This window comes from Aquarana catesbeiana, linkage group LG08 (genome assembly GCF_042186555.1).
Source record: "Aquarana catesbeiana isolate 2022-GZ linkage group LG08, ASM4218655v1, whole genome shotgun sequence".
Taxonomy (NCBI): Eukaryota; Metazoa; Chordata; class Amphibia; order Anura; family Ranidae; genus Aquarana; species Aquarana catesbeiana.
Genome location: NC_133331.1, coordinates 128,809,303 through 128,832,691, shown reverse-complemented (window position 1 = coordinate 128,832,691; position 23,389 = coordinate 128,809,303). Strand labels below are relative to the sequence as shown.

Sequence of the window (23,389 nt, the reverse complement as noted above, 5' to 3'; positions counted from 1 at the left end):
TGGGGTGAAGTTAGTCCGCTGTCACCAATCGTGGCCATCCCCATGACATTTCCAGGGACGCCTCCCTCCCGAGCTGCTGTGAGCCAATGGGGGCAGAGGGAGGCAGGGCCAACTGCCAGAATGAGTGGGATGGGCGGTGAGATAGAGAAGTAGCTGCCTGGCTGTCAAAGTAATGTGGGGGACGAGAGCGTCAAGTAGCGCGTGTTTATAATGCTGAAAAATATGGTATGTATATTATGGGAGTATTTATGTGGAGATCATGCTAGGTGCTTAGATAGATATAACGAGACACGGCTAACTACACTGCTTCTCACCTTCTTTTCTTACTATTTCAATATCTTTGCTTGTTATTATGACAGTGGTGTGTGCATACTGTGCTATATATCTATAGGAACATGGGAGACATCCTGCTATAGATCTACACTGTATGGCCTTATAAGATCCAATTACTCACTCATCAGATTATACTCACAAACACTGGTGTATCTTTATTTATTAGAGGAATATATACCACTGGCTAATGTATTGTCCACTGGCTAATGTACATTTTATTTGCCAGGCTTCTACAATCACGGGCACGAGAGCCAGAACGGGTTAACACACAAATCCTCGTTCTGACAGTATAGACAGATCTGCTGTTTGCAGTAATTGCAAACAGCGATATGTCTCCTCCCCCAGTCAGTCCCTTCCCACACAGTTAGAGACGCTAACTAGGGAACACATTTAACTCCTTGATCGCCCCCTAGTGTTAACCCCTTCCCTGACAGTGACATTTACACAGTAATCAGTGCATTTTATAGCACTGATTGCTGTATGAATGTCAGTGGTCCCAAAAATGTGTCAAAAGTGTCCAATCTGTCCGTCTCAATATCGTAGTCCCACTAAAAATCGCAGACCACCGCCCTTACAGTAAAAATGAAAAAAGAAATGCCATAAATCTATCCCCTATTTTGTGGACGCTATAACTTTTGCGCAAACCAATTTACGCTTATTAGGATATTTTTTTACCAAAACTATGTAGAAGAATACATATTGCCCTAAACTGATGAAGAAATTTGTTTTTTTTAATGTTTTTTTTTTTTTTTGGATATTTATTATAGCAAAAATTTAAAAAAAAATTTTTTTTCCCCAAAATTGTCGCTCTTTTTTGTTTATAGCGCAAAAAAATAAAAACCGCAGAGATGAGCATAACACCAAAAGAAAGCTCTATTTGTGGGGAAAAAAGTTTGGGTACGTCGCACAAACGCGCAATTTTCAGTTAAAGCGACACAGGGCCGTATTGCAAAAAATGGCCTCGTCATTAAGGGGGCAAATTCTTCTGGGGCTGAAGTGGTTAATGTATCTTTAATAGAGAACTATTTTTACTCTAAAAGCATTTTATTAAAATAAATTTGATAAAAATCAAAAAAATCCTAATTTAAATAAAAAAATCTGTTTTTCTTCTTTGGGGTTCACTGGGACTCAGACACGGGTAACTTAAATGTGGAGCGGACCAATCCAGCAAGGATCTGTACTAAGACCTTCTCATCCTGAGAAGCTGAAGAGGGCCCTTCTCAGAGGAGGAATCATCCGTCCCACCCCGATCCTCTGAAAGGGATTCTTCTCCTTTTTCCCCCCAGAGTTCCTCTGCCTGAGGGTCCTGGGTAACAGAGGAAGACCTAGTGCATTTTCTTCCACTGAGTGAAGATGCGATTAAGGCCATTAATCTTTCCTCTAATCCATTAATGGTTGAGGAAAAAACCTCCTGCGTAACGTATACAGGGGCTGAAGTGCTAGAAGCAGATGCAGCCCCCTACCCCAACGGCTCTCCCTGGCCCGCCATCCCAGGTCCTTCTGGTTTTTGGGGTATTTGTACCTCTTCTACCCATAGTGCAAAGCAACAAGGTGGAGGTATCACACAAATTAAACACTGACCGCTGAGCGATGCAGTCCAGCAACTTGCTACTGCTACCAATGCCCAGTCAAGTGTTTCTTAGTAAATGCTGCCTGGGAGAATGCCTGTGTCCCACCTTACATGCGACCGTCAGCTCTGTGTCCCTCCATAGGCTGTGTGCACCTGAAAAGTGTGCCTCTTATGGCCTGTGCAGCCGGCGATGTGGGCGTCTAAGCACGCCGGACGTCGAGCTGATGCTCCGCCCCCCCTCGTTTTATTAAAAAAAGTGTGCTTTCCCGCGCGAGCCGACCCTCCGGGACCAGCATGGAGGGGACGCTGGGGTGGAGGAGGAAGGAGAGAGGCCGGCAGATGATGGGGTCTGCCACATGGTAATGGCGGCGGTGATAGTGCGGTATACTACAGCCTCACAGACCATCGCGGCCCCCCCTAATCTTGGGGGGAATATCCCTGCAGGAAGAGCCCCCCATCCCATCCTACCTGGAGCTCGGCTGGAGGAGCTGTGCAGCGTGAATACTGAGACAATCAAGCATGTGAAGGTATGCACTCTTGGCAGCCCCCGGTGGCGACAACAGGCATAGCATACATTTACTAAAAGGAGAAAACCTACTAGAATTAAAAAAATTCTGTGGAATCTCCCTTACCTTATCCAGCTGCAGGGTTCTGTTATACAGACCCAATCTTCACCTCTCACGGTGGGCTCCATTTGGAAAACCTTCAGAGACTGGGGCCCCCTATGGATAGGGGGATCCGCAGTTCTGTGCCTGTAAAGCACCCGGCCAAGAATAAGGCTAGAAAAAACAAATTCTGAAATGCGGGGTCCAGCTCTCTAAAAAGAGAAGCGTTACAGGTAAAACCTTGTTTCTTCGGACACGAGGCCCGGGTACCATCCAATTTGGCCTAAAAAGGACACTTTGAAATGGATCCGGTTCGCCTGGCTTGCCCCAGTATAGGATATAGGATTTTCCCTTTGGAGCTCAGCACAGCACATCTTTACACGTCCAACACCTAAGACACTGGCGAAAAAACTGAGGTATCCCCAGGAAGGGGAGGGGTTATATGGGGAGTTGAACTTCCTGTTTAGGGTGTGACCAGTGTCCAATTACCTAATGATACCCTATAACCCATCAGTAATTACTGAGGCTCTGTGTCCCGTGATGTACGAGAAAGAAAACATTTGTAGCTGCTTATGCATTGTAGTAGAACAGTCTTGGTAACCAGCATTACGACTAAACGAAATTACCTGCTCCATTTCACCACTCTTTCTCTTTCTTGATGTTCTAGTAATTCTCACAGTTATTGGCGAGTCACAATCATGATGTTTAACTTCCATTTTGTTTGGCTTTACTGGGCTAAAGCTAATCTCCATCTGTGGCTTAGGGAACCTGCTGGTTTTCCCATTTTCAGTTGAAATCATAGAGGAGTCCAAAACCGTTTCTGAACCATCCTGCAAAAAAAAAACAAACAAAAAAAAAAAAAAAACAGAAAATTATGGCGTTTTAAAGGCTTGCATAATTAACCATCAATGATTGGGGAAACAGCACTGTGCATAGTAGTACTGACAGGAAGGGGGGAGGGGGGGGGGGGTATTTCTCAGTCTGTATAGGGGGAAACAGAATACTTACAATGAAACTTAATTTTTAAATAGTAGAATGGTAAGCCTAGAAGCAGGCAATGGCATGTCTGGCAACAGGCCTACCGGGCCCACTTAGTAATCCAACAGTTCTGTTCCCCTTAAAAGGGTAATGATAATAATTTGGATAAGCAATTATTTTAAAGTGTATAAGTTTTTAATCTTAACATGATATAAAAGGCAAGCTTTTTATCATTTTTAAATAACAAACATGTTAAACTTACCTGCTCCGTGCAAGGGTTTTGCACACAGACCCGATCCTCCTCTTCTTGGGTCCCACAACGGCCCTCCTGGCTCTTCCCTCCTGTTAAGTGCCCCCACAGCAAACAGTTTGCTGTGGGGGCACCCAAGCAGGCTCTCTCCCGAGTTGCTACACTGCGTGTCTATAAAGACACAGAGCTGCGGCTCTGCCCCACCGCCTTTCACTTCTCATTGGCTCACTGGTTGTGATTGACAGCAGCGGGAGCCAACATCTCAGCCAATAAGGAGGGAGAGTCCCCAGAGAGCCGAGGCTCTCGTGCACATCGCTGGGTCGCGATGGGGCTCAGGGAAGTATTAGAGGGCTGCTGCACACAAAGTTTTTTTACCTAGAATGCATGAAGGTAAAAAACCTTGAGCCTTTAGAACCACTTTAAGAATATAAATTTATTTTAACAATGTGTTCAAAAACTTTTTTTTTTTTAGGAATAAACACTTAACAGAATGCACTCTCATAATACAGGAATTGGAGAACACTAATACTAACGTAAGCGCGAGATGTTTACCTTCAGACATTTGCATCCACAGTAATGGGAAAAACATACAAGATAGATGGCTTCATAACCTGTTCTACAAAAAATGTAGTATACCTTTTACAGTGTAGCTGTGGGTTACAATATGTAGGGAGAACCAAAAGGACTTTACAAATACATGTTGAGCAACAGCTTGACAACATAGTCAACATAGTCTATCGAGACATTTTCCCCATTGATCTTCCCATACACAGGTCAATTATTCCTTTATGGCTGTCTAAACCAACCATATCCTCCCCACCCATCACCAGCCATTATCTAGCTGCTTACTGGGATTGCGGGACACAAGCATATTGATTCTTTTAGAGTCTTCATTCAATATTAACTTGTTAGGAGGTGTGTATGGTTTATGTCTGTGGTGGCCATCTGTGTATTGTCTATGACAACGTTGTCAATTTTAAGTATTGGTGGTGGTACCTGGTTTTTAACCATATATTTTTCGATTGGTGTTAAAGTGTATCTCCTAATAAATAGCATTTATACATAAATTTTGATAATTGCCTGTTCTTTGATGAATTCTTTTCTCTCCCCCTTTTTTTTGATATGTACCAATAATTCAGAGGAAGATACCCATTATCTGGCCTTGGAGCCCTTGGTATATGCAATTATCTGGGCAAAGATATTATTGCACCTTCGCCCATTACTTTTTCAACACTCAGCAGTGCTGTCAGTCCTTTTATACCCTCTTGATATTTTTCCATTTAATTTTTAACCTGCCCGATAATCGCGTAGGAGAACCATTTGGATCGCAACAGGGAAGAGCCTTGAATCCATGAGAGCAAGACACTAGAGACCTACAAGCATTCCTGACTTTCCTTGCTATAAGGCTAGGAAGTCCCCGACAACTGATGAGTGCAGTGTGAGTACAATAGAACACGTGGTGGAACACACAAGGGAAACCCTGGGAATGAGGCAGGAAGCACTTAAGATTGCACTAGACTTTTTGCACTGTCACTTTAATTTTCATTTGTCACTTATGTTTATATTTGTACCATTGTCTGTCACTCATTATCATATCAGTGTCATTCACAGTATGTCATAATTTTTGGATATTAGTTCATGTTATAGCAAGCGCTGCCGGAGATTAATTTATCATTGGCTTGCATTTAATATTCTTTGACAGAGTTTAAATGCAATGTATTAGCTGGAGATCCTCGTTGGACTATTTAGACTTGCCATCTGTGAGCACCACTATACACGTTGCCCCAGCGACGAAGTCTCAAACGACAAAATGTACATCAGGCAGAGAAAATAGCAGTGACGTCAGCACGCCCGCCGGGGCGCTGAACGATAATTCTGTATTGAATGCCTGTTTTTCTGGCAGACTTGTAAGGAGATGTCTTTTTAATAAATTATTTTTATCAGTGGACGTTGTGCAATGAGCATTTCTTCCCTCTCTTTATATTACTCTTTATATTACTATGCTCCATATCATCCTGTGTGAGTAATACTGCATGTGGTGGAGTGAAACAGAGACTGCTTCCCAAGTGATTAATATCTTATGGGCCTTCTTGAAGGAAGATATATTCCATACCCATAGTGAGGGTAGAACTCACTAAAGCGAGGTCAGACCTTAATAAAGTCTTATTATCCGGTCTTTTTACTCATCTTGGACTGGAGCACGATTTGATAATCACCTGCAGCACTAGGAAATAGGAAGTGCACATGTTGATCACCATTTTCAACAATTGTTTGTATTTGGGACTTTTAATAATTTTATTTTCTTTGGATTTTGCACTTTACCATTTGTTTTAGGCACTACAAGCAATTTATGATTAACTGTTGCTATTTTAGCTATACGAGGATACAAGCACATTAATGACAGCACAACACTTTTTCTTTTCTTTTTATATGGTTTGATATTGGTGTGTGCAATATTGTGAGTGCAGCTGTCAGTACTATTGATTGGTACAATTTCTTACACTAAGCGCAGATACTATAGCACTGATTAGAAGTATTAGGTGGGGCTACTGCACACAGAAGGTTTTCTCCCTTCATTAATAGAATGCACCCTCGTAATACAGAAATAAGAGAACACGATTTTTGTCTACAAAGAGCACAGCGTAAGATGTTTACCTTCAGACTCTCTCTAGCTGAAACTTTTAACTGCCCATTTGAACAAAGAAGGCAGAACATTTAAGAGTAACTGCTCTTAATTTTACATGTGATGTAAAAGTACAAGCTTAAGCTATGTTCTGAATGTGCATTTACCATCACTGCAATTATACTATATGTACACTGTACTTTTTTTTTTTTTTTTTTACACACATTTCCTTTTCAGTTACTAACCTTACTGTCATTTGTGGAAATATTACTTCTTAAAGAGTCACCCTTGCTGTTATCTCTGCTCAACAAATTGGCTGATTCAGGTTGTTCAGTTGTTTGCATTTGCGTCTTTTCCACCTGTATTTTAAACAAAGATCAGTGATGTAGATTGAACATCATTTTATTACTGCCAAAAGTGGTATGCATGTCTGTTGTCTACACCACTTGGTGGACTGTTGTGCAACTATTCAAATACAATGCTCACAACCCATTATCAGATTGCACCTGCTAAATATAACAAGGAAGCATGTAGAGAACCTCTGTTTAGAATCAATTGCCACCATCCAACTTTTCTTCTTTTAACTCTCCTGCTTTGTTCAGCTGCTGGAAAGAGACTGATCTCTCCTACCCTTTTATTAGCGCACATATATCACACTCCTCTTCCACTCCTGATACAGAGCTGGGTGCCTGTTGAGCCAGATGCCATATCTGACACAAAGGGCTGAGGAACATCCCAAGCCATAGGAAAGCTCTGATTAGATCAACAGTTTATGTAGGACTTCTTGTATTGACCCCAATTTTCAAATGCAGCAGCAGGAAAGCAAGTATAAAGAGCACAGAGCTGGTGTGTGAACCTGGTAAATTTTCCTTGCATAGACAAAACTCACTTTATAAATTCACCATACAAATGTGGTCCATACTACATCAACAGTGTCACCAAACAGTCCAGATGGTTTTCTATGCCATGTAATTACTGAATTATGAAACCAAACATTTCAATGACTGATTAGAATAAAATCAATATACATTTTCAACAAATGTGCATGCTGTGTTTCTCTTGCAACATTTTCTTGCCAGCACTGGTGGTTTGTAAATCAAGGCTAGAGTAAGGTATTCATGCACATCATTAGCTTCCAATGTGTGTGGGGGGCATTTCATATGTTATACACAAAGGAAGAACTATCCACTAAAACATTTACAAAAGCAGTTCAAAGAGGATGTTCAAAGAACAGTAAACTATGGCAATCAACAAACTTCAAATTTCTGCGGTCAGATCAGTAACAAATATTATATAACAAATAAGGACATACTTCTACTTTTTGCTGCTGCTGTTACTTTTTACATGTTACAAATCGTCTTCTCATTGGCCTCTTCTCACCAGTTTTCTTTTTTTCTTAATAAAATCTGTATTTTCTGCACGTTCACGTAAAATCATCTCTCTGCAGTGAATTATTAGTTTTTTCAGTCCTTACCATTTCCATTGCAGTGGCAGATGAGGATGGTTTATGTTCCGCTTCTAAGAGTTTCTTCTGCAGCTCTTTTATGGTGGCTTCACTAGCAGCCAGCTGCCTCTTCATTTCTTCCAGATGTGAAAAATCCTATGGTAAAATTTGGATAGTCACCAAATGATTCTCAAAACAAATGCCTTTAGTGTTGATAGGAAAAGTGAACCCTCTACACGTCCCACATACTGTAAGCAAGAGAAGGATGCTTTTTTTACAGTTTATAATACAGTCAGACAATAATACCTTCAAGTGTCAGTTGAAAGTTTTTCTTGATTTGACTGTGGTAATGAACTGCAATCCGGAGCGAACTGTATGTGTGCATATAGCTAGCAGGAACATTCAAAAAGGTTTGATGGCGATGTGTGAAACCATAGGAGCAGTAATTACCTTTTATTTGTATGAGGCCTGTCAACTAACAGGTTGCTTTGAGTTATATTACAGTAGTTTGGCCTATAACCATAGCTTCATGCATTCCTTGGCACCATATGTGACAAAAAACCCCCCCAAAACTTAAATTTTGTACGATTTCATTTGACTTTATCACATTAATTTAAAGCTAAAGTGAAACTGCTTGCCATTAATACAATTGTAAACAAAGTATATAACACGGGAGTTTGTAGGATAAGGGGCGTGCAAACGCCAATACATCTTCAGAGAATCATTTATTAACCCTCCCATTTCAAGTGTATGCTGTAATGAGTAACAAACAACAATGAAAACTTTGCCCCACAGGAAAAAACTAAATAACAAAAAAGGGGAACACAGATGAGTGATTATGGCTGCTGCAGTCATCAAAATGTGTCTAACGTCCACATTCCTGAACCCTATATATGTGTCTATAGACTGCGCTGCCATGTGAATCAAGATTACTAAACATTTGCCATATATAAAAGTCCAAAAAATAAATGAACAGCACCAAAAAACAAAACTATATCCAATGTATCAGTGAGTCCAATTCAAATGATAGTTGCTTAAAAAACAAAAGATAAGGTAACAAGTGCTGGTGCCATTAGTAACGGATAAACATGTTACCACTTCCAGGTGCTCCAGGTGACCCCACATGGATGGACCTTCTATTACTAGATAGGTCTCGCTGCGCTTTTTTTGGTTGGACTCATTGCATATTTTGCCACCAAGCTGACCATTCACACGTACCAGGATGCGATTATTTCCAATGACATACTCCGCCACTCAAAAAACAGTAGCAGGGAAAAGGTTCATTGTGCACAGCAGTCGACTTTATTAAACCATATACAGCCTTACAATTACACCATATATACCTGTATATTGCCTGAGAACTGGCACCAGGTAAATACAGCACTTAGGGTTGCCGCCGCTGCCCCGAGACCAGAAGCTGGCTTAAGCTCCAGGGGTGGGATGTAATGTATCGGCTGGGGAACATTGCCTTAACTAGTTTTGTCTGTAATTGAACGTCTTCAGGAAGACGTCAAATTACAGATGAAATTAGTTGAGGCAATGTTCCCCAGCCGATATGTTACATCTCATCCCTGGAGTGCAGTGAGTTAAAGGGCAACTCACGATGCGGGCTCAATGTCCACCGGTGGCCCACGATCGTGGCACAGAGGCAGAATGGGGAGATGCCTATGTAAACAAGGCATTTCCCTGTTCTGCCTAGCAACATGACAGGAATCTACTGCTCCCAGTGATCGGGAGCAGTGATCTCTGTCATGTTCTAGTGAGCCCATCCCCCCTACAGTTAGAACATGCTGAGGGAACAGTTTACCCCTTTATCGCCCCCTAGTGTCTAACCCCTTCCCTGCCAGTGACATTTACACAGTAATCGATTTTTATAGCACTGATCGCTGTTTAAATGCCAATGGTCCCAAAATAGTGTCAAAAGTGTCCACAATGTCGCAGTAACGATAAAAATCGCAGATCGCCGCACTTACTAATAAAAAAAATTATTAACAAAAATGCCATAAATCTATCCCCTAGTTTGTAGACGCGATAAACTTTGCGCAAACCAATCATTTTTTTTTTTTTACCAAAAATATGTAGAAGAATACATACTGGCCTAAACTGTGTAAGAAATTTGATTTGTATATATTTATTATAGCAAAAAAGATTGCTTTTTTTCAAAATTGTTGCTCTTTTTTTGATTATAGTGCAAAAAATAAAAACTGCAGAAGTGATCAAATACCACCAAAAGAAAGCTCTATTTGTGGGAAAAAAAGGACGTCAATTTTGTTTGGTTACAACGTCACACGACTGCGCAATTATCAGTTAAAGAGACTCAGTGCCGTATAGCAAAAAAGGGCTTGGTCAAGAAGGGGGTAAATCCTTCCGGGGCTGAAGTGGTTTAATTGTTCTATCAGAAGCAGATTACAATTTATTGTTAGGATTTCCAAGTAATCATTTTTGCTCTGAGTTATTTGCTCTTTAACTGTACCATGCTTATAGCCAGAGGTCAAATAATCTCTAGAATGAAATGTGATGACGGTCCGGTTAAACTTCAATTAACAAAAACTCCCTAAATTAACCCTATTATTTATACTTAGGCGCGCAGATGACTAAAATCCAAAAATCTTATAGAATGAAGCAGCATAAGAGGAGACAAATCCTGAACTTCTGCCTTTACATATCTCACCTCACTGTTTTGGGCATTGTTAGATTTCTTTAAATTTTCAATTTCTCTCTCTTTTTCAGCATTGCTGGACAGCAAATTTTTCAGCTGGATTTCAAGAGCTGAGACAAGTGTGTCCCTCTCGTTGCGCCAGTTCTGAAGAATACTATCCTTTTCTGCCAACTGAGTTGAGAGTTGCTCCTGGAAGAAAAGAATAAATATGGAATTTTATAAGCTGAAAAAAAAAACAAAGGCTGCAAAAAAAATAGGAAAGAAAAAAAAACAAAAAAATTTTCCAAACCAAAGTCTCTGATTCAGAGTACAACTCAATTCAAATGGATTGCTTGTCAACAGGGGCATCAACTACCTCCTATGGATTTTCTGTAAGTGAGTGGAGGAGCTATGGCCAATGGGGGGATTTTAGGTGCTTTTTTGGTTTTGGATGGAGTGGTGAAGGGTTAGAATCAAAACCCATTTTTATTAATATTTAAACAAGTACAACATCTATGTTATGCACAAGCACACCGCACCCTCCTGTTTATCTACCATAAGTGTTCACTCATAGCCAGGAAACTTAATTTTATAGGTAATATTTTTGTAAGACCAAGGGTCCTTTTAAAACACTGTTAAATGAGGCATTGGATACTTTGATTTATTGTTGTTTATACTATTTGTGTATGTACCACCTCTACACTCCTGAAGAAATTGATGTTCCCATCAATGAAACATGTTGGGTTTCAGATCAAATCTGTAAAAATTTACATACATGTTAAGCAAGGGATAAAGAAAATGTGTTTTGCTATAAACAGTTACCAGCTCTCTGCTCACTGAACGATCAGCAGTGTTTGATCGCTCACTTCTCAGTCTTAGAGCCGGTAAAAAAAACAAATGAAATATGTTTCTTTTGTACCGTACTGGCAAAGTCGCTAATGTGTTGGACTATAATTGAATATAGTGACAATATTGACATCCATGCTCCCTGAAACATTTTTCTTATCCCACTTTTAGCACAAGTAGGCACAGCCTACATGAGAGTGGAAAGTCTGTTCTGAATTCAGGGGCAGCGCAGCAACGTTGTCACACCATCACAGGAAGCTGCATTAGGTGGAATTCACTGGCAGGCTCAACAGGTATTTGTGGGACTTCACATGGGGAATAAGAGAAAACAAGTGCAAACACACAATAAGTGCTGCGGCTTAAATTTTTTGGGAGGTCATAGCTCTACTTTAACCTTATAAAACACCAACGGGTAGCACCAACTTTTAAACTCACTGCTAAGCTTTCTCTTGGCACCAACAGCCACCCAATCTCTACAACCCCCCCCCCCCCCCCCCCCCGAAGGTAACGAAACATCTGTTTGCTGATCTCCCCTTCAATGAATGAACCTGGAAGCAACAAACATTACATCACTTCCAGGCTCACATTTTCATTGTCCAGCTGTTATGGCTGGGGAAAAAGCTGATCAAGCACAATGTGTGCTCAATTAACTTCAGTGGCATTAGTAGACCCCAATGTCTCCTTGAAGAGGACTGAATATTTCTGCTATGCTATCATACAACAGACTATAAGGGCCCTATGTGATAGCAATAAAGTGAAGTGTAAAAAAATAAATAAAATGTAAGTAACATTAAAAAAAAAAATTTTAAGCCTCCCACCCCCAAGCACAATATGTGTTGGGTGCACCTATGTATGAAATAAAGACTACACATATTCACTATGGTTACTACACATATTCACTATTACGGGACCATCATTTATGTTATCTCTAAACGGATAATCTGCAAAGGACTTTAAAGTGTCATCTATGGACAATTTTGGATACCGAAATTTGTCGCCATGACATGGATGCGTGCAATTTTTAGGGCAGAGATGCTTACCCACAGTCCCATTGAACAAGCTTTTCACCAAACTGAAAGTGAGGGTAACACTACAACAGCAATGCAGTTAGTACAAAAGTAAAAATGTATGTTTTTTATGTTTGTTTTTTTAGGGGAAGAGAAAGCCAGAACCTCACTCAATTGTCCCTGTTGCAGATTTCTCATCATTTCCTGTCTGATAAAACTTAGTTCCCAGAACAGGAAGTGAGGGAAAAACCTCTCAGAACGGGACCCTGATGGCAGTAAAATGTCATTGCCAGGGGTTCTAATCTTTCAAAATACAAAACAAAAATGGCAGAATAACCAGCTCTATGGCCTAGGCATGCACACATGTTGGCCAACCCACAGCAGCCAGACATTTTTGAGTAAATGCCAGTGGGTTAATTCGGAGAACAGAGATAAAGCTTGACCACTGGGGCTTCATCTGCTTCCACAAGACAAATAAGACTCTGTGAGGAGGTCAAAGCTAAGAGGTCTATCTAATGTGATGATCTCCCCCCATTGGAGTCTCCACAACATACAAGATTCCAGGGGGTAGATTTACCTAGACCCCCCCCCCCCCCCCCAATCTTCTCATTGTTTAGAGAAAAGCGATTGTATATATTTCCTATGGAAAATCATTAACAAAATGCTTGACTAAAAACCAATGACCCTCCAATTGAAATTCCACCTCCATCTCAAACTATATACCCTGCAACGTATTGGACAAGGCCTCCCTCTTTTCTTCACATACTGCCAGGCATAAAACTGACCGCTAACCCACATAATGTTCAATGTTTAATACTCAATAATGGACTCCAGCTTAACCCCACGCTGTACTGTTAAAGGGACTATTACTATGTACTGTTTTAGTGGTGAAATATTACAGATGTTCTCAAAGTAGAAAAAACACGTCAGAAGGTAATTTACCCAACTGGTATCCAACTACAGCATCTTAGCTTTGAAAAACCATGATGCAAAGACCTAAACAAAAGCATACTTTTTGAACAGTAGGTGAAACAGGCTTTGCTTTATTAACACTTTGCTTAGTGCTAACAAGGTGCATGGTTCATGAAAATTGCCTTCAGATTACAAATGCCAAACACTACATAATCCATACAATATTGTATGGCCACAGGTAATTCAAAAGGTACCTCTGATTACTAAAGCGGCGCTTCTGTCATTGCTTATTATGACCAGCTTTCATATGATAATGGATCATGAGAAAAAAGAAGAATGACAGATGGTGGTCTTAATGTGATATTGAAGATGTGCACCTCACATCAGAATCCTCAAGCCGTGCATCACTCTCCCCTTAGGGGTTTTTACTCACCAGAAAGGTGAACACATCAAGCCTTGGTATGTTAACCACGGCTGTCATCCACGTCATGGAGGGTGTCAGAGCTGTACTGGATCTCCCATAGGTACTAGGACAGAAGAAAAGGCTCAAAATAGCGTAATTCTGTTTTCTCTATCCTTTATGAAACTCAAAATGACATATTCCATAAAATCTGTCAATTAGATGGTTCTTAAATCATCAGCATTAAAAATCGTTCTACACAGTGCAGGAAAGCCATGAGACTCAAAAAACTAAAAAAAAAGACAGTGTCCACCGCTTATTTCCAGTTGTCTTTTCCTGGCCGTGGAATGCAAACGTCACTTCTGGTCGCCGTAAGGTCACGATCTGATGCGTTTCATCATCACAACTTCCTCTGAGGGAAGTACCTATGGGAGATCCAGTACAGCTCTGACACCCTCCATGATGTGGATGACAGCCATGGTTAACATATCAAGGCTTGATGTGTTCATCTTTCTGGTGAGTGAGAACCTCTAAGGGGAGAGTGATGCACGGCTTGAGGATTCTGGTGTGAGGTGCACATCTTCAATATCACATTAGGACCACCATCCACGTCTCCCTGGACTTTTATCACCATCTGTCATTCTTCTTTTTTTTCTCATGTACCATTATCATATGAAAGCTGGTCATAATAAGCAATGACAGTAGTGCCGCTTTAGTAATCAGAGGTACCTTTTGGAGTACCTGTGGACATTTTACTATATTGTATGGATTGTGTTTTTAGCATTTTGCATTTTAAGTGGCAGCTGACACTTTAAATCGATGTGAAAGATTGAATCACACTGGTTATTGATTGGCCTATACTATTATAAGATTTATTAGCACCATAGCGCCGAGATAGTGGAAGAGGGCCTAGATTTTCACTGTATTTTGATACCAAACATTAAATGTTCTTACCATTTCACTCTGTTGCTTTACATAACGCTCTCGATCTTCAGCAAATTTTCTCATTTCCTTGTTTCTATGATTTTCTGACTCTTTAGCCTGGGCAATCAGAGACTTTTTCTCTTCTAGCCATTTCTTTCTGTCACTGTTGTATTTTTCTTCAAACTCCTACAAGCAAGTAAAAGTAAATCACAGCGACGTGCATTTAAACATTTTCAAGTTAAAGCATACCTTTGGGCTTAATAAACTATTACTTATATTGTTTAACAGGCACTTCCAGACTTTCTATAACGTGTCCCACGTACTCCAAAACATCACTCTTGTTATGAAAACACTGGCCAGCTTATGTGGTTGTAAACTCTGGCCCAACCGCTACCACCTCCTTTGGTTCACTCTTGACCCATCACTGTGGACAGCCTGACTAACAAGAAGACCACAGCAGAAGAACAGAAGGTTCTGTTCTCTATACCTCTCTTTTTGTTGCAGACATCAATCTCATTCACCGTTAACAGCGGTGTCGTATCAAGAGGATTCCCAGTTTAAATAGAAATACACCATCTGCCTAAAGTCCATATGCACATTGCCATAGGGGCATACATACTTGTGTGACATCTGGGCATCTTCTCAGACATTGTTATTATAAAGTATTTATATAGCGCCAAGTGCATGAATGAAAGTATCCTACAAAACTACAGTTCAGGACAGTATGATTTGTTTATGTGTTTATGCTCCTGTCACTGATGATGAATCTTCCAACAGATAAGTAGAGCAGGGATGTCATCACATAAGATCACATCAAGGCTCTGTAGGCAGGTATAACTTATCACACCATGTTGTAAGATGGCTATAACAATATGCAGCACTGTATGCAAGCTACAGCTGCGTAGCCTATGGGATATGGTACAGCTGGCTCCCAGGTATTGTAAACAATAGAAAATCAGTCCTAAATAGTTCTATAGGGAAAAAAAATGACAGCCCAAAGACAATATTGCAGTAAAATCAGAACCAGTAATGGTCATAAAAACACATACAGTGGCAGCTTTGAGAAAGGGCAGAACTTCTCATTCTTTATTAGATCTGTCTGTCTATGGTGACATCAAGTCATTCTTTATCCAAACCCGCAACATGAAGCAGAAGTACTATTGTTGTCCTACTTCGTATCAAGCAGTAGAGCTGTACGATTAATCGTTAAGAATCAAAATCGCAATCTTTTTCCCTTCCTGATCTTCAAAACAGCATGTCACGATTCCTTTTAACAAGTGCAGAGCGTTCTCACAGATGGAAAAAAAATCTGGGCAGCCTGCCAAGTTTTATTACAACAAGACAATAAGACAAAAAGACAAAAAGTATCTTTTTGTTCTTTTATCAAAGGAAAGAACTCCAGCGTGTAGATGAGGGACGTTTAAACCATTTAAAGACCAAACCTTTTCTGACATTTGTTGCTTTCAAGTAAAAACCATAATTTTCTGCTAGAAAATTACTTGGAGCACCCAAACATAATATATATATTTGTTTTTAGCAGAGACCCTAGGGAATAAATATGCAATCAGGGGGTTAATATGGCGCACATTGGATGTAGCTAGGTACACATAACTGTAAAGGCAAGGGGGTAGGTGAGTGGGTTTAGGGTTCCTGGGAGAGGGAACTTGGTGGTAATGATTAATGTTTCACAACAAGTTCAGGTATTAGTCCATGTAAGGATAAACAGAATGCTGAGTATGTAGAAGGCGGCCAGCCTATAAAAGCTAGGAGGAGCTCTGAAACAATACAAGAGAGAAAAGGACGGCGCCCTCTAAATGCAGTATGTATGATAAAAATATTTATTACAATGGATAAAAAACACTCACATTTGAGTTGCTATAAACCAGCATATAGAATAGTTTCATCTGCGTGTTCCCGGGGGATGTGGTTTTCACGGGCCAGTGGAGGGGATACTGGGATATGAATCCTGTGACCTGGGTCCTGGTAGCTATTCCGGTGGTGCTGTGGGTGCTCAGAGCCTCCGGGCGGCTAGGACGTCAGTCATGGATCCTCCGTGGAGCGCCGTGCTGTTCTGTGTCTTCACTTCCGGGAACGGGGTAAGGTGGGCGGTGCTTCGCGTTCGGAGCATGCGTGCTCCTTCATCAGGCTTGAAGGAGCATGCTCCGGACGCGAAGCACCGCCCGCCTTACCCTGTTCCCGCCCGGAGGCTCTGAGCACCCACAGCACCACCCGAACAACTACCAGGACCCAGATCATAGGATTCATATCCCAGGATCCCCTCCACTGGCCCGTGAAACCCACATCCCAAAGGGAACACGCGGATGAAACTATTCTATATGTTGGTTTATAGCAACTCAAATGTGAGTGTTTTTTATCCATTGTAATAAATATTTTTATCATACATGCTGCATTTAGAGGGTGCCGTCCTTTTCTCTCTTGTACCCTAGAGAATAAAATGGCGGTTGTTGCAATATTTTATGTCACACCATATTTGCGCAGCGGTTTTTTTAACCGCAATTATTTTTTTTGAAAAAATATACTTTAATTTAATAAAAAAAAAAAAAACTAAACAGTAAAGTTAGCCCAATTTTATATTATATAATGTGAAAAAAGATGTTACACCACGAGAATCCTGAGAGAATCGTGATATTTATTCTAAGCAAAAAAAAAAAAAAAAATTGCGATTCTCATTTTAGCCAGAATCATGCAGCTCTATCAAGAAGTTAACTGCCCGAGTAGACAGCAATGTAAAACTACCGAAAATGAGATGTGAACCATTCCACAAGAAGCTTTCTGCCTGTAAATAACAAAGTCTTGAAAAAGAAAAGTATGGGTTTGAGCTTTTTTTTTTTTTTTTTTTTTTTTTTTTAGAGTTATACTTACATAGATGGATGCTGCATCTGTCCCCCGGCGCCTCTGCACTGAGAACCAAGCGATCGAACACTGCCGATCACTCGGTTCTGACAGTTCCCTGAGCAGAGAGCTGCAGACTGTCAGTCACAGCTCTCTGCTCTGCTCCCTCATTGGAGCTCTGAGCGGTGGAGGGGCGGACAGCTTAGGCTCTCAGCGACTCACTGAGAGACTGAGAGGAGTGTCAGTCCAGGCACCTGGCTGATCCCGACTCCCATTGTTGCGATGACGCGGTGCCTGGGCTGACATCCGTGACGTCAGCAGAGAGCGGGCTGAAAACAGGTCACAGGAGTGCAGTTCGTTTTGCACTCCTGTGACCTGTTTCCACAGGAGAAGTACAGCCAAACGAGCTTTGGCTATACTTCTCTTTTAGTTAGAACAGATAAATGGAAAAAGGACAGAAAGAAAGGGGTGGGGGAAATTACCCTCAAAACATGCTGTAATATGCAGAATTCATGGTCCTTATTGCAGAATTAGATCAGCACATGATCAATAAAATGTGTCTGACACAACAGTTACCAACTTACATTTAGCTGTTTCTGTAGTTTGGTGACCTCTGTGCTGACAGTCTCTATGTTATTATTAGTCTCACAGCTTATCTTTGTCAGGATTTCTTTACTAGAGATCTTTTCAAGTTCTTTAAACTTTTGTTTCCACAATTCCAATTCTGTAAAAAGAAAACTGTACATCACATATGGAATAAACAGCTAGTATAAAATGCTTACTTGTAAAAGGTGTGGATGTGTGTTATCTAGTCTCTATATACAAACCTAAAAATGGGAGATGCTGCATTTGGATTGTATGTGAGCACATTAACCACTTGCCGGACAGTCTTTTTCTGGCACTTTGTGTTTACAAGTTTAAATCCGTATTTTTTGCTAGAAAATTACGTCTAACCCCAAACATTATACATTTTTTTTTTACAGAGATGCTAGAGAATAAAATGGCGTCTGTTAAAAACTTTTTACGTCACATGGTATCCGCGCAGCTGTTTTGCAAACTCAATTTTGTTGAATAAATTACACTTTAATAAAAAAAAACAAAAAACAATAATTACCCCAATTTTTTGTATAATTTGTAAGATGTTATGCCGACTAAATAGATACTCAACATGTCACACTTTTAAATGGCGCACGGCTGTGGAATGGCGTCAACTACAGTGCTCAAAAATCTCCATAGGTGACGTTTTAAATGACTTTACAGGTTACCTGTTTAGAGTCACAGAGGAGGTCTAGTGCTAGAATTACTACTCTCATTCTAACGTTCGTGGTGATACCTTACATGTGTGGTGCGAATACAATTTGCACGCGAGCATGGAGGAATGGGAGCGCTTCCACTTCTTTTCTTATTTATTTTACTTTTTATTTTTACACTGTCCTTTTCATTTTTTTTGGATCATTTTTATTTTTATTACAAGCAATGTACACATCTCTTGTAATAGCAATAAGGATGACAGGTCCTCTTTATGGAGAGATCTGGGGTCAAAAAGATCCCAAACCTTTAAAAGCAAAAGATCAACAAATAATTTCTTTTTTTTTTTAATAACAAAAGATCAAAAAAGTAATTATTTACTTCCAGCCTGGACCGGAAGTGAATTCATAACGTCGCTCCGGTTCTCAAAGGCAATAGAGATGATCAAAGAGTATCTACTCTTTGATCGCCTATGGGAGCAGCCGGCCACACCATCAGATTGTTTCTCAGGTGAACTGGCAGAAATGGTAAGCCCTAGAAACAGCGGCGAGCAGCAGGATGGGGAAGGGAGGTTGAGTGGGGGAATTTTTTTTTTTTTTTTTTTTTTATATGTTATATTTGTATATTTACCTGCTCTGTGAAATAGATCCTCTTCTTCTGGGCACACCCTGTGGCACTCTTGGCGCCTCCAATTTATAATGTGCCACCATAGGAGGCCACTTCTTATACCTGTGAGCTTGATCCTGAGCCACACTGCCTGCATCCATTGATTCAGACAGCACAGCCTCGACCCTCCCCTCCCCTCCAGCTCCTTTATCACAGGATTTGACTAATAGCAGCGGGAGCTGCCTCAGCAAAGCCTTAAACAGCGGGAAGAGCTGCTACAGATGGGCACAGCACTGGATCAAGTGACGACAATACAGGTACTGTACGAGGGGCAATACAGGTACTGGAACATTATTAACCTTAATGCAAGGAAAAAAATTAATGTAACAAATTGTTTAGGTTTTAGAACCACTTTAAGGATCTTTTTGCACAGGAGGTAACTGGGGCCCTGTCTGTAAACCACTTGCACATTCATATCTAGGATAGACCCTAATAAGCTGCATTCAGGAATGACCATAACCACGTGGACTTTCAGTAGGGTAACCTCTATCAATAGTGCTAATTCAGAACACTTGCCCCTATAGTAAACACAGCTTTGTACAAACTGTGGTAGCATATTATACCGAGGGAACAATGGCTGATATATATAGTTGACATTTTGCATTAGTACCACAGTCACTGGAGGTCTTGGCATCACTGGGCTCCTAAATTAATTTCTCCCCAGGGGCACGATATGCCTTGATTTAGTATTTTCTCCCATTTCCCTGAGCTGAATTAATAATGCAACTACAGGTAAGGGGTCGCAAATGCACACTAATTTACCAGCTGTAGCTTTTGCAGAATGAATGGACTTTTCGGTTATTCATTGCAGATACATTGTAATATAACAAATGGTATATAAAAAGCTTCAGCCGATTAGCATGACCAACATTTAATGTATTGTAAAGCAGTAAAAAAAAAAAAAAAAAACAACTTCCTTATTAAAATGATTAAGTTTCCAAGACAACATACCTGCAGCAAATTTTTCTATTTCTTCCACTTTGGCCTCCAGTGCCTGCTCTTGTTCTTCCTGAGTCTGTTCCTGCTCTAGGAGTGTAAGCTTCATGTCTTCAATTAGCTTTTCCTTTGCCTTCACATCTGAGACAGACAGAAGAAGCTTCAACTTTCACCCTTCCCATATCTTTATGCAACAATTATGTCAACTCCTGTAGTACAGCAACTTTTTCACAGCTAAAGCACTTCAGTAAAATCATTTGACATTCTATCACAGTATCTATAATGTGCAGATTTTTGTAATATACACTAACATAAGAAAAATACATTATCATATTACAGAACAGAAGCTCATACAAGGTATGCACCACATTCTGGAGTGAGATACAGCATTACATACGGTATAAACACAGTAAGTCACATCTATTACTTTACAATCTAGAAGGTTATACCTTCTATAAGTATATCTTAGCCGATAGCTAGCACACCACAGCAAACTATGAAGGGTTCTCACCATAGGTGTGCACAGCCTATTCCAAAGCTCAAAACACACGTGTGTGTGTGTGTATATATATCTCATACACACACACACTGTACTTATACACAAATACTGTAATAAATAAATACACACAAACATTTTAAAATGTATTAAGGCCAGGTTCATTTGAATGGGCTGCTGTGCCTCTTGAAAAACAGGGAAACGGACCATGCACCTTTTCTGAAAACACAGCTCACGTGGAAACCGCAAGTGCACTGCGGTTTCCAGTGCATGGGGGTGCCATTAATCCTAATGGAAATGGAATGAAAAAACGCCAACACAGGAACCTCCCAGAAACAATGGAGATGTGTCCATCAATCAAATAAGCTCCATCTCGCTTTCAGGTACCCCTGACGACGTAATCTGATGAAACGCGTAAGGAGCCGCGGGCACACTACTGCGCATGCGTGGTCGAACGTCTGCCATTTTGGTTACTGGAGAAAGAACCTGTATTCGTTTCTGATGTTTTTTACATGCTATCTTGCAAGTTTAACTATGCAAGTGCGACACTTCACAATAAATTGAGCCTGTCACGGAACGTCCCACACTCCACTTGAGTGCTTCCGTCAGTATACCACTTCCTTGTAGTCTGGATACAGATATCAGATATTCCAACTGCTCCCAAGCATAAAACAAGGTGACACTTGCTTAGATGCTAACATGGACTAACTCTTATTTGAGATCTCACACAAATATATATACAGCAGGGTGACTAAAACCTAACCTAATTAACATGAGCTAATTATCTAACATGACCTTTTGCCCAGACTTGTGGTCACCGAGCTTCACACAGTACATTATACATTGTCATAAGTACAACCACAGGACATTTTCACAATAGCAGGAGCTAATTACCATGCACAATACAAACCGTGTTCTCACCCCCTCCTCAGCCTAGTCATCAACAACTATAGTAGGAGTAGACTGTTCGTCTCCTAGCCAGTCCTGGAGGCTAATGTGATCAGCTCACTCAATTAACATGTTGAGTTCAGAATCAAACAAACCAATAATAGTCTTTACATATATATCCTGGGAGATATTGGGGATAAATATTACTGTCCCATTTTAAGCAATCCAAGATATATATTCTCACTCACCCTGTGCCAGGATAGCACAGGGTGACTTAGACATAAGAGGTGTATTGGGAGCTGAAACAAGGGCATCCCCTACTTTCCAAGGGATTCTGAGTTCCACAGGCCCTCCCGTCACAGAGCCCTTGCTTTACAAATGACCAGCAATCAGATAAGCTCATATTCTGCTGAGAGCGAGTATGAGCTTTTCTAATTGCTGGATATCTCCATTGCTGCCAGGAGGTTCCTGTTTTTGTGTTTATTTCTTCCAGGAGATCCAGCTTTACTGTCTGATAGAGCGAGTTTTGACCACTCTCAATAGGATACTCACTTTGGAGATGCACTGATTAATACATGTCATGGTGTATTTTTGGACACTTTTTTTTCACAATGTTGCACAAATATCAATCTTTTATGAATTTAGCATAACATTTAGCACTTTTGTTTTATTTGATGTACCTAGATTTATAGGTATAAGTGTTCAGCAGCTATCACCTGTTTAAATCACTAGTAATCACCTCTTTTTCTATTGATCACTAATAGCCAATCAGAAGTTATCACACATTTTACCCTGAAACGCAATGTCACAATGTGCTAGTATGCATCGCATACTAGCACATTATGAAAGACTTCCCTTAAAACGAAGCCCTCGAGCAGGGCGCTGTCATTGTTGCAGAGGGTTCCATCTTCACCCAGTCTTCCTTCGCGAAGCCACGCGGGAGTCTCAGCCACAGCACACAGCTCTAAAGGAACGACACGGGTATGCCGTTTTTTCAGAGCGCTTTCACTGATGAGATCACCAGCTGCTGCTCGCTAGAATATCTCCTAAACCGTGCACACTTAGGAGATAGTGTATTTATTTTACCAACAGGTAAGCTTTGTTGTAAGCATACCTTTAGGTAAAAATAAAAAAAAAAAATCTGAGTTTGGCTTGGGAAATTTATAGTGAACACAAGCTCGTTTTATTTCCAGGGAAAAAAAGAGATAAGTCTCTATGAGGAGAAGTGACTCTATTTCTAAATGAATATATACAGTCTTTTATGCAGTCTTTCATGCCATTCTTGATGCAGACACACATAGTCCATTTTTAGTGTATAATATTTTATGTTGCTTAATGTAAAGATCACATGCACGTCTTTAGGTGTGTAGATAATAGATGGAACTCATTACCTTCACATGCTTTTTGGTATAGCTGCATCGTGTCTCCATTTTTCTCATTATTACGCTGTTCCTATAAAAAAAAGAAGTATATGCATATCAGCTATGCCACAGCAACTTTTATGAGAACATAAATCATACACTGATCACTATGTACAAGTTCTTCCATGTCAGAATGATTAACCAGTTTGATTTAGGTAGATGTCCCAGTTATGAAGCTACCATGTGTAATCTGTAAACAAGAATGGAATGAGAACATTTCAGGAAACATTTAATAATTCAAGACAGTTAGAAGTCCATGCTTGCATGTGTTTCTAACTGCTTCCAGTACTTTATCAGAGATTTAGACATGTAATGTTCTTTATTTGAAATATTTCTGAGTTGGTAATCAGT

The 23,389-nt window shown here is 40.4% G+C and overlaps 1 protein-coding gene across 4 annotated transcripts in view; it reads right to left on the bottom strand.

The window, feature by feature from the left end:
- KIF20B (kinesin family member 20B) overlaps positions 1-23,389 on the bottom strand; it is a 225,634-nt gene that overhangs the window by 32,105 nt on the left and 170,140 nt on the right. For all 4 annotated transcript variants that reach the window (XM_073596389.1, XM_073596391.1, XM_073596390.1 and 1 more), the window contains 8 exons: positions 23,009-23,069; positions 20,249-20,374; positions 17,968-18,107; positions 14,561-14,716; positions 10,475-10,651; positions 7,834-7,959; positions 6,605-6,718; positions 3,135-3,338 (listed from right to left, as the gene is read on the bottom strand). In XM_073596389.1, coding sequence (XP_073452490.1) covers positions 3,135-3,338; positions 6,605-6,718; positions 7,834-7,959; positions 10,475-10,651; positions 14,561-14,716; positions 17,968-18,107; positions 20,249-20,374; positions 23,009-23,069 — 1,104 coding nt within the window. The remainder of the gene's footprint in view (positions 1-3,134; positions 3,339-6,604; positions 6,719-7,833; positions 7,960-10,474; positions 10,652-14,560; positions 14,717-17,967; positions 18,108-20,248; positions 20,375-23,008; positions 23,070-23,389) is intronic.